This window comes from Carcharhinus amblyrhynchos, chromosome 33, assembly GCF_965287045.1.
Source record: "Carcharhinus amblyrhynchos chromosome 33, sCarAmb.v2.hapA, whole genome shotgun sequence".
Classification (NCBI taxonomy): domain Eukaryota; kingdom Metazoa; phylum Chordata; class Chondrichthyes; order Carcharhiniformes; family Carcharhinidae; genus Carcharhinus; species Carcharhinus amblyrhynchos.
In genome coordinates this window covers 8514750-8527402 of record NC_137356.1, presented here as the reverse complement: position 1 = coordinate 8527402, position 12653 = coordinate 8514750, and the positions used below count along the sequence as shown (strand labels likewise).

The 12653-nt window shown below is 50.3% G+C and overlaps 1 protein-coding gene across 1 annotated transcript in view; it reads right to left on the bottom strand.

Moving 5' to 3' along the window:
* Positions 1-12653, bottom strand: part of LOC145361121 (tetratricopeptide repeat protein 39A) — a 69432-nt gene that overhangs the window by 41248 nt on the left and 15531 nt on the right. The window contains exons 2-3 of the mRNA XM_080216739.1: positions 4215-4319; positions 2345-2476 (exon numbers count right to left, since the gene is read on the bottom strand). Coding sequence (XP_080072865.1) covers positions 2345-2476; positions 4215-4319 — 237 coding nt within the window. The remainder of the gene's footprint in view (positions 1-2344; positions 2477-4214; positions 4320-12653) is intronic.

Below are 12653 nucleotides of genomic sequence, written 5' to 3'. Positions count from 1 at the left end.
CCCATGACCCTCTGCCCACCAGCAGAGGGTGGTCTGCCAACATTCCACATCCTCAATACTGCCAACTTCCAGGCCCCTCTTGGTTCTCACTGCAATCCTAAACTGGTCTCAAACATGACATATCATGTAGAGTTTTGGTCTTGTTATTTGAAGAACGATATAGTGGCATTGGAGGCAGTTCAGAGGATTGATTCCAGAGATGAGGGGTTTGTTGTATGAAGAGAGATTGAACAGTTTAGGCCAATACTCTCTGGAATTTAGAAGAACGAGGGGAGATCAAATTGAGGTTTACAAGATGATAAAAGGTGTGGATAAAGTAGACGTGGAGTGGATGCTTCCTCTTGTGGGACATTCTAGGACGAGAGGTCACAGTCTTAGGATAAGGGGCAGCAAATTTAAAACAGAGAAACTACTTCTCCCAAAGGGTTGTGAATCTGTGAAATTCGCTACCCCAGAGTGCGGTGGGTGCTGGGACAGTGAGTAAATTTAAGGAGGAGTGAGACAGATTTTTAATTGGTAATGGGTTGAAGGGTTATGGGGAGAAAGCAGGAAAATGGGGATGAGGAGCATATCAGCCAGGATCAAATGGCTGCTTAGCCTTGCTTCAGTCAGTAAGAAGTCTCACAACACCAGGTTAAAGTCCAACAGGTTTATTTGGTAGCAAAAGCCACTAGCTTTTGGAGCGCTGCCCCTTCATCAGGTGAGTGGAGTTCTGTTCACAAATAGGGCATGTAAAGACATAAACTCAGTTTACAAACTAATGTTTGGAATGTGAGTCTTTACAGGTAATCAAGTCTTAAAGGTACAGACAATGTGAGAGGGTTAAGCACAGGTTAAAGAGATGTGTATTGTCTCCAGCCAGGACAGTTAGTGAGATTTTGCAAGCCCAGGCACATGACCTTGAAGAGTCACTGAGGAGAGACTGATAGCCAACTTCCACACACATGAAGACGGCCTCAACCAGGTTCATGGTTGAGGTTATCTTAGTGTGGCATGAACATATTTGTAACCCCCCACAACTTGACTGGGCTTGCAAAATCTCACTAACTGTCCTAGCTGGAGACAATACACATCTCTTTAACCTGTGCTTAACCTTCTGTCCACTCACATTGTCTGTACCTTTAAGACTTGATTACCTGGAAAGACTTGCATTCCAACCATTATTTTGTGAATTGAGTTTGTGTCTTTATATGCCCTGTTTGTGAACAGAACTCCCACTCACCTGAGGAAGGGGTAGCAAGCGCTCCGAAAGCTAGTGGCTTTTGCTACCAAACAAACCCGTTGGACTTTAACCTGGTATTGTGAGACTTCTTACAGTGTTTACCCCCCAGTCCAACTCTGGCACATCCACATCATGCTTCAGTCAGTGCAGAGACTTCATTTTAAGACAGTCCTGCCTGTACAACCAACTCTGCTAACACAACTGCATGTAGAATCAGAAGGCTAAAGGTTAGCTAAAAATTGACTGCATTCCTGAAGGGTACACAACGCAGGCAAACAACAGCATAACAGCAGCTGCAGGGACTGTTTTTTCAAAATCAGAGACAGACTACAAAAGATATTTCTAATAACGAGATAAGGGTTGACATATAGTTTGGATTTTAGTGTGTGTTTTTTCAGTTTGTTTTCAAGAGCCATTTTGGAATGGCACAGCGGTTAGCACTGTTGTCTCACAGCCCCGATTCCCGTCTTGGGTCACTGTCTATGTGGAGTTTGCACATTCTCCCCATGTCTGTGTGGGTTTCCTCTGGGTGCTCAGGTTTCCTCCCACAGTCCAAAAGATGTGCTGGTTAGGTAGACTGGCCATGCTATATTCTCCCTCAATGTGACTAGCTAGGGTAAGTGCATGGGGAATAGTGCAACAGGAATAGGGCCTGTTTAGGATTGTGTTCGGTGCAGACTCAATGGGCTGAATGGCCTCCTTCTGCACTGTAGGATTCTATTCTTAGCCATTCAGTGGGTTCAAGTTCAGTACGGCAGTAAAAGGCAGTCTCCAAGTTTGCTTTACTTTCTCTTTTCACTTTTATCGTGTTAATTAGTTCTGTTCAATAAAAGAAATTCAAAACTCATATCAGTGATGTCCCCCTTCTATCCAAACCAATGGATGGACCCAAGAAGGCCTTTTACTGTCAGTCCCTGTACTGAACTTGAACCCACTGAATGGCTAAGAATAGAATCCTACAGTGCAAAAGGAGGCCATTCAGCCCATCGACTCTGCAGCGAAAGCAACCAACGTCCAATAGCCCAAAAACACTTAACACGTTCCCCTCCCCACGCACTCCATCCCAGCCCCCTCTCCCCCCACGCTCTCCAGCCCCACTTCCCCCCCCCACCAGAGGTGTACCTTTGACAAATCTCCTGGGCTTCTTTCATCGTGTGGCCAGCACTGATGATGTCATCGTGTTCAAAGGTCATCATGGCCTGCATTTCCAAAATGGTGGCATATATCAGAGCGTGGTACATGCTGTCCTTCACCCTGTCAAACAGACGAGAGACAAGTTACTGAACCCAAGTGGCACAGTTGGGCGGCACGATGACACAGTGGTTAGCATTGCTGTCCCACAGCGCCAGTGACCCGGGTTCAATTCCGGCCTCAGGTCACTGTCTGTGCGGAGTTTGCACGTTCTCCCCATGTCTGCGTGGGTTTCCTCTGGGTGCTCTGATTCCCTCCCAAAAAGATGTGCAGGTTAGGTGGACTGGCCATGCTAAATTGCAGGTGTGCACGCGGGAACACACACGTGTGCAAACACACATACACGTGCATGTGTGCACACATGTTCACACACACACACACACTCATACATGTGTTCACACACAATGTTAAGCAGAAACTATAGCTTTCTTCTCTGGTGTAAAGATATTAAAGCTACTTGCTGTTCAGATTCTAATTTCTGGGAGCTTCAGTTGTTGTTACTGATGGTAAAAATCAGTAAATTGCTTTAAAAATCTACATCATCGATCTTCTAACATAAGGAGTAAGAAGGGACAGAAAATGTCATATTTAACTTAAAAAAACAGATGCTTAGTATTTAACAATAATTTATATTGATCATAGAAATCATATAGAACAGAAAAAGGCCATTCAGCCCATCGAGTCTGCACCGACCACAATCCCACCCAGGCCCTACCCCCATATTTTACCCATTAGTCCCTCTAACCTACACATCTCAGGACACTAAGGGCAATTTAAGCATGGCCAATCAACCTAACCCGCACATCTTTGATATAGCACCCTAAGCATGATAAACCCTACCAAGGAACTTTGTAGGAATATTATAAAACAAGGTATAACACTAAGGCCTCGGGAGATGTTAGGATAATTGGTCAAAAGCTTGGTCAAAAAGTTAGATGAAGAGTTTGAAGTTTATTTTAAAGTTATTTAGTGTCACAAGTAGGCTTACATTAACACTGCAATGAAGTTACTGTGAAAATCCCCTAGTCGCCACACTCCAGAGCCTGTTCAGATACAGAGGGAGAATTTAGCACAGCCAATGCACCCAACCAGCACGTCTTTTGGACTGAGGGAGGAAACCCACGCAGACATGGGGAGAACATGCAGACTGCGCACAGATAGTGACCAGGGCAGGGAGTTGAATAAGTGTCCCTAGCGCTGTGAGGCAGCAGTGCCAACCACTGTGCCACTGTTCCACTCATCTGTCACCATGGTACAGAATGTAGCGTTACGTTCATAGGCAGGGTGTAGAGAAAGTAGGCTTACATTAACACTGCAATGAAGTTGCTGTGAAAATCTCCAAGTCGCCACAGTCCAGCACCTGTTCGAGAATTTAGCACAGCCAATGCACTTAAACAGCACATCTTTCGGACTGTGGGAGGAAACCCAGTCAGACACAGGGAGAACGTGCAAGCACTTCACAGACAGTGACCCAAGGTAGGGAATTGAACCCAGGTCCCTGATGCTATGAGGAAGCAGCGCTAACCACTGTAGCACCATGCTACCTGTCTTAATGGATACTGAGGTGGAGAGGTGTAGGGAGGGAGTTCCAGAGATTATGATCCAGGCAGCTGAAGGCACATTTGTCCTTTCGACAGAACTATGCGGGTCCTTAACATCTACCAGACCCACCTAAAGAGACAGAGAAGAGTCAAGGGCAGTGCCTCTGACAGTGCAGCACTCCTCCAGCACAGCCCAGATTAGGAGGTTAAGTCGGGGATAATGAGCAGTGCTGCAAAGGTTACTCAGTTGGAAAGTTTACCTTGGTTTCAGCATCTCCAGGCTCTCATTGAATTGGTTGTTAAGAAACAAGTCCATAGCTGACATACACTCATCCAGAGATGTCTTCAGGTCTACACCTGGGGAGCTGCAAAAAAAAAAATAATAAATTGGGGGGGAGGAAGAAAATCAGATCAAATTTCATCGTTATTCTCCCCGTCCCCTTTCTCTTCCAACTCCTCACTGGATTCTCAAGCTAACATCAGTGCCAGTATTTTTTCAGAATGAACTCTTGGGGGCAACGAGTAGAGAAAAAGAAGCAAACCATGGAGGTACAACTATCCCAGAATTCATAGCAGTAGCGAAAGTACCCTATTAAAATTACACTATCAGAAGCAGAGAAACATAGGAAATAAGGGGAGGACACCATTCGGTCCTTCAAGCCTGCTCTGTCATTTGTTTTATTAGTGTCACATGTATTGGGATACAGTGAAAAGTATTGTTTCTTGTGTGCTATACAGACAACACATACCATTCATAGAATATGTAGGGGAGAAGGAAAAGGTGCAGAATGCATTGTTACAGTCATAGCTAGGGTGAAGAGAAAAATCAACTTAGTGCGAGGTAGGTCCATTCAAAAGTCTGACAGCAGCAGGGAAGAAGCTGTTCTTGAGTCGGTTGGTACGTGACCTCAGACTTTTGTACCTTTTTCCCTACGGAAGTAGGTGGAAGAGGGAATGTCCGGGCTGCATAGAATCCTTAATTATGGTGGCTGCTTTCCCAAGGCAGCAGGAATCAATGGATGGGAGGCTGGTTTTTCGTGATGCACTGGGATTCATTCACAACCTTTTGCAGTCTTGGGCAGAGCAGGAGCCATTCATTATGATCATGGCTGATCATCCAATTCAATAGCCTAATCCCACCTTCCTCCCTGCCCCCTGCTTATCCTCTGACTCCCATCTAATTCCTTCTTGAAAACATTCAATGTTTTTGTCTCAAATGCTTTCTTCACTGAGGGAGGGTTCCAGCTCAAGAGCAAAGGTGCCTTGATGCAATTATACAGGGGCCTTGGTGAGGCCGTACCTGGAGTATTGTGTGCAGCTTTGATCTCCTTTTCTGAGGACGGATGTTCTTGCTCTCGAGGGAGCGCAGAGAAGGTTTACCAGGCTGATTCCAGGGATGGTGGGACTGACGTATGAGGAGAGCTTGAGTTGGTTAGGATTGTATTCACTGGCGTTCAGAAGAATGACGGAGGATATCATAGAAACCTATAAAATTCTAACAGGACTAGATAGGGTAGATGCAGGGAGGATGTTCCTGATGGTGGGGGGAGTCCAGAACCAGGGTCACAGTCTGAGGATTCGGGGTAAACCGTTTAGGACGGAGATGAGGAGACATTTCTTCACCCAAAGAGTGATGAGTCTGTGGAACTCATTCCCACAGGAAGTAGTTGATGCCAAAACATTGAATATTTTCAAGAGGCAGTTAGATATAGCACTTGAGGAGAAGGGGAACAAAGGATATGGAGGGGGAAGGTGGAATCAGGCTACTGAGTCCGAAGATGTGTGGGTTAGGTGGATTGGCCATGCTAAATTGACCCTAGTGTCAGGGGATTATAATAAACAGAGACAATTACAGCACAGGAACAGGCCCTTCAGCCCTCCAAGCCTGCACTGACTTCACTAAAGCCCTCTACCCTTCCAGGGACCATATCCCTCTATTCCCATCCTATGCATGTATTTGTCAAGACACCCCTTAAAAGTCACTGTCATATCCGCTTCCACTACCTCCCCCGGCAGCGAGTTCCAGGCACTCACCCACCACTCTCTGTGTAAAAAAAAAATCTGCCTCGTACATCTCCTTTAACCCTTGCCCCTCGCACCTTAAACCTGTGCAGGGTAAATATGTAGGGACGATGGGAAGAGGGTTTGGGTGAGATTGTGGTCGGTGTAGACTCAATGGCTTCCTTCTGTACCGTGGGGATTCGATGATTTGGACGATCACAATGCTCAAAGGGCCGAATGGCCTCCTTCTGCTTTCTATGTTTTTAATGTTTAAAACCCTGCTGGCATGTTCTTCTATTCCTGTCTCTGTTGTGAATTTATCTTTAAAGACATCATTGCCAGTCACTGCCTGTCCTTGCAGTGCCGCGTTCCACACAATAACCCTTCCCAGGCCCCACATATCTCCGAGGGCTGGACTCCAGCCCACCATCCAGACGATTGCATTAATTCCATGAGCTTTCAACATCTGTGTTTGGTGAGACCTAGTTGCTATCTTGTTTGCTCTCCTATTGAAAATGCAAGCTCTTGCTTTTCACCTGGATACCTTTATTTTTAAAAAACTGCACAATATGAACTCCACCCAGTTTTAATTGGTTCAGCGGCTGCCATGGAGTTGAAGGTCAAAATTCACAAATCCCACACCAGAGACTTAAGTTTAAAAAAAAGTCAAGGCTGTCAGAAGCAGTGAGGGAGTCGTGCGTCAGAGGTGCTATCTTCTGATCAGATATTTGATCCAAATTGTATCTATGAATTATTTTTTTAAATTATTGATGCCTGGCACATGGGTGTAGCTGGGGTTGGCCACATTTATTGCCCATCCCTAGTTGCCCGAGGGCAGTTGAGAGTCAACCACATTGCTGAGAGTCACATGTAGGCCAGACCGGGTAAGGATGGCAGATTTCCTTCCCTAAGTTAGTGAACCAGATGGGTTTTTCCGACAGTGGTTTCACAGTCATCAGTAGGTTCCAGCTTTGTTTTTATTGAATTCAAATTCCACCAACTGCCGTGGCGGGATTCGAACCCGGGTCCCCAGAACCTTAGCTCAGTTTCTGGATCAATGGTCTAGTGATAATGCCACTAGGCCACCGTCTCCCCTGTCTGGAGTCCTGACCAATACCAAACACATCTCTCAAAACTGAGAGAAACAATTCAGTTTGTGGGAGCTTGCTGTGCGTAAACTGGTCTCCAAACTTCCACAGCGACTGCACCTCACAAACTTCATCACTGGTCATAAAACACCTTGGGCAGCCCTGAGAGAGAGAGAGGTGGGGGAGGGAGGGTTCTTAAAATATCCTTTTATACACACATACGCGCAAATGCGCATGCATGGCACACATGCACGTGCGCACCCTCTCTCACGTGCACCCTCTCTCATGCGCGCACCCTCTCGCATGCGCGCACGCCCGCACCCTCTCTCACGCGCGCACCCTCTCTCATGCATGCGCGCGCACGCCCGCACCCTCTCTCACGCGCGCACCCTCTCTCATGCATGCGCGCGCGCGCGCACGCACCCTCTCTCATGCATGCGCACGCGCGCGCACGCACCCTCTCTCATGCATGCGCACGCGCGCGCACGCACCCTCTCTCATGCATGCGCACGCGCGCGCACGCACCCTCTCTCATGCATGCGCACGCGCGCGCACGCACCCTCTCTCATGCATGCGCACGCGCGCGCACGCACCCTCTCTCATGCATGCGCACGCGCGCGCACGCACCCTCTCTCATGCATGCGCACGCGCGCGCACGCACCCTCTCTCATGCATGCGCACGCGCGCACACGCACCCTCTCATGCATGCGCACGCGCGCGCACGCACCCTCTCTCATGCATGCGCACGCGCGCGCACGCACCCTCTCTCATGCATGCGCACGCGCGCGCACGCACCCTCTCTCATGCATGCGCACGCGCGCGCACGCACCCTCTCTCATGCATGCGCGCGCGCGCACGCACCCTCTCTCATGCATGCGCGCGCGCGCACGCACCCTCTCTCATGCATGCGCACGCGCGCGCACGCACCCTCTCTCATGCATGCGCACGCGCGCGCACGCACCCTCTCTCATGCATGCGCACGCGCGCGCACGCACCCTCTCTCATGCATGCGCACGCGCGCGCACGCACCCTCTCTCATGCATGCGCACGCGCGCGCACGCACCCTCTCTCATGCATGCGCACGCGCGCACGCACCCTCTCTCATGCATGCGCACGCGCGCGCACGCACCCTCTCTCATGCATGCGCACGCGCCCTCTCTCATGCATGCGCACGCGCGCACGCGCCCTCTCTCATGCATGCGCACGCGCGCACGCGCCCTCTCTCATGCATGCGCACGCGCGCACGCGCCCTCTCTCATGCATGCGCACGCGCCCTCTCTCATGCATGCGCACACACACATGCCCTCTCTCATGCATGCGCACACACACACGCGCCCTCTCTCATGCATGCGCACACACACGCACCCTCTCTCATGCATGCGCACACACACGCACCCTCTCTCATGCATGCGCACACACACGCACCCTCTCTCATGCATACACACACACACACGCACCCTCTCTCATGCATGCACACACACACGCACCCTCTCTCATGCATGCACACACACACGCACCCTCTCTCATGCATGCACACACACACGCACCCTCTCTCATGCATGCACACACACGCGTGCACCCTCTCTCATGCATGCACACACACGCGTGCACCCTCTCTCATGCATGCACACACACGCGTGCACCCTCTCTCATGCATGCACACACACGCGTGCACGCACCCTCTCTCATGCATGCGCACGCGCGCGCACGCACCCTCTCTCATGCATGCGCACGCGCGCGCACGCACCCTCTCTCATGCATGCGCACGCGCGCGCACGCACCCTCTCTCATGCATGCGCACGCGCGCGCACGCACCCTCTCTCATGCATGCGCACGCGCGCGCACGCACCCTCTCTCATGCATGCGCACGCGCGCGCACGCACCCTCTCTCATGCATGCGCACGCGCGCACGCACCCTCTCTCATGCATGCGCACGCGCGCGCACGCACCCTCTCTCATGCATGCGCACGCGCCCTCTCTCATGCATGCGCACGCGCGCACGCGCCCTCTCTCATGCATGCGCACGCGCGCACGCGCCCTCTCTCATGCATGCGCACGCGCGCACGCGCCCTCTCTCATGCATGCGCACGCGCGCACGCGCCCTCTCTCATGCATGCGCACGCGCGCACGCGCCCTCTCTCATGCATGCGCACGCGCGCACGCGCCCTCTCTCATGCATGCGCACACACACACGCGCCCTCTCTCATGCTTGCGCACACACACACGCGCCCTCTCTCATGCATGCGCACACACACGCACCCTCTCTCATGCATGCGCACACACACGCACCCTCTCTCATGCATACACACACACACACGCACCCTCTCTCATGCATGCACACACACACGCACCCTCTCTCATGCATGCACACACACACGCACCCTCTCTCATGCATGCACACACACGCGTGCACCCTCTCTCATGCATGCACACACACGCGTGCACCCTCTCTCATGCATGCACACACGCGCGTGCACCCTCTCTCATGCATGCACACACACGCGCGTGCACCCTCTCTCATGCATGCACACACGCGCGTGCACCCTCTCTCATGCATGCACACACACACACACACGCACCCTCTCTCATGCATGCACACATACACACATGAAATGCACACACAAAAAGCACACAGGGACACAAAACATGTACACACAAAGCGCATGCATACAAAAAGACAAGGCCACTCTGCACATTAACCAAACAGAACATGGACTATTTGTCTTGTTACTAAATTGCCCTCGACCAGATTGAAGTTGCTTAACTGCTGACAACAGAAATCTGCATACAATTTGCCTGTTTGCAATGTTGCCAAACTCCACGCCACATCCCCGACTGCGTCACCTATAATACGTGGCTAAATAGAACAGAACAATGCTGCAGAAATTCCTCCAAGGACCTAGCGCCCTCCAGCAGGAAGCGCACCCATTGCAGGAGGGTGCACACGATTAGTTACATTCCCTGTTCCAGTTTATCTCAGATCAGGACTTTGCGAGTAGGGGTGGTCTAATTCCTCCAATTGTTTTGTCAATATTGAGCTCTTCAAGGCAAGGACCATTGGTGCAAATTTATACAGCAGTTTTCTTAAAGTTGGTTAAAAAAAAATATAAACATTGCTTTTCTGGGGGAGATTCGAAACCGAACAGGAGCTGGAGGGGTGACTGATATATTGTCAAAAATACATTGAGGTGGTGTCTGAAGAAAAAGGTAACTAACAGTGAGGAAGGGTGTACATTATAAACAATAATGAACAAAGCTCACTTTATTCTGCCCCATAGCAATGTAGGAATGAAAAGCAGGAGCAGGCAACACAGTCATAGAATCCCTAGAGTGCAGAAGGAGGCCATGAGGCCCATCCAGTTTGCACCAACCACAATCCCACCCAGGCCCTATCCCCATAACCCATGCAATTACCCTAGCTAGTCCCCCTGACACTAAGGGGCAATTGATCATGGCCGATCCATCTAACCTGCATGTCTTTGGATTATGGGAGGAAACCGGAGCACCTTGGAAATCTTTTTTGCCCCTTTTCCAATTTAATAAGATCCTTTCTAAAGCAGGGTGAACAGAATTATACACAGTGCTCCACATGTGGCATAAGAACATAGGAAATAGGAGCAGGAGTAGGCCATCTAGCCCTTCGAGCCTGCCCCGCCATTCAATAAGATCATGGCTGATCTGAAGTGGATCAGTTCCACTTTCCCGCTTTCTCCCCTTAACCCTTAATTCCCTTGTCTATCAGAAACCTATCTACCCGTTTCTGATAGACAAGGGAATTAAGGGTTATGGGGAGAAGATATTGGCCTTTCCAATATCTTATACAGTTGTAACATAGCATTCTAATTCCTGTACTCATTGCTCTGACTGATGAAGGTAAGTGTGCCAAATGCCTTCTTCACCACCCTGACTACCTGTGACGTCGCTTTCAAGGAACTATGTCCCTGCACCCCTAGGTTGCTCAGTTCAGGAACACTCCCCAGTCCCCTACCATTAACTGTTACTGACTTTTACGACAATCCAATAGTAACATGGTCACCGTTACTGGAACTAACTTCTTACAGTTTATTTATTAGTGTCACAAGTAATGGCTTACATTAACACTGCAATGTCGTTACTGTGAAAAATCAGCGAGTCACCACACTCCAGCACCTGTTTGGGTACACTGAGGGAGAATTTAGCAAGGCCAATGCACCCTAACCAGCACGTCTTTTGGACTGTGGGAGGAAACCAGAGGAAACTCACGCAGACACGGGGAGAACATGCAAACTCCACACAGACAGTGACCTGAGCTGGGAATCGAACCTGGGTCCCTGGCACTGTGAGGCAACAGCGCTAACCACTGTGCCACCTTTGATGGGATGTGACTGTCCTTGGCTAGGCCAGCATTGGTTACCCTTCAGAAGCTGGTTCCTTCTTGGACCCGATGGAATCCATGTGGTGTAGGCACACTCACAGTGCCGTTAGGGAGGGAATTTCAAGATTTTGACCCAGCGACTGTGAAGGAATGGCTGATAATATTCCCAAATCTGAGTGACATGTCGCTTGGAGCGTAGATGATGTCCCCATGCTGCCCTAACCCTAGGGTGGGACAAGTTTTGGTTTGGAAGATGCTGTTTTGAAGGAGCCTCGGTGTGTGTGTCTGTGGTGAAAGACAGTGAATGTTTAAGTTGGTAGACGGGTGCCAATCACGCGAGCTGCTTTATTTGGGGGTGTTGAGTGCTCTTTGGGCTGGTCTCACTCGGTGGAGAGTATCAGACTCCAGAAATGTGCCTTCATAGAACCACTACAGTGCAGAAGGAGGCCATTCGGTCCATCATGCTAGCACTGCCAACTATCCCAGCCAAGCCCGATCCCCATAATCCACATATTTACCCTGCTAGTCCCTCTGACACTAAGGAACAATTTAGCACGGCCAATCCACCCAACCCGCACATTTATGGACTGTGGGAGGAAACCCACGCAGACACAGGGAGAACGTGCAGACTCCGTGCAGACAGCCACCCGAGAAAGGAATCGAACCCAGGTCCCTGGCGCTGAGAGGCAGCAGTGCTAACCACAGTGTCGCCCCTTGTAGACATTCGGTTAACAGGTTGGTCAGAGAATGAGGGGGCAAGTTACTTGATGTTGGATTCCCAGCCTCTAACCTACTCTACGAGTGAGATTTTCCAGCCCTTCCCACCTACAGGAACTACCAGTCCTGCCAAAGGTGACCTGTCCTAATAATACCCCTCCTCACCCATCGCTGCAGTGGGGGAACCCCTAGTAGTGGGATGAGGTTGGGGGGGAGGGGGGGGTGGGGGGCGGGGGAACGACACAGAAAGTGCTGAAGATATCAACAAAATTCCTGCAGAGAAGCCACCACCGCAAAGCATGAACAAGATGGGCCAAATGGCCTCCTTGTGTGCTGTGACTTTTCAGTGTTACCATAGGAAGGGGAAACAATGGGGATAGGGTGGGATTGTGGTCAGTGCAGACTCGATGGGCTGAATGGCCGCCTTCTGCACCGTAGGGATTCTTTGACTCTACAAAAAGAGCTGGCAGAGATAGTCCTGGAGGTGAGGTGAAGCCAAGCATCATAGGTTTTGGGGTGTGAGGGATCTGAGTGCTCCC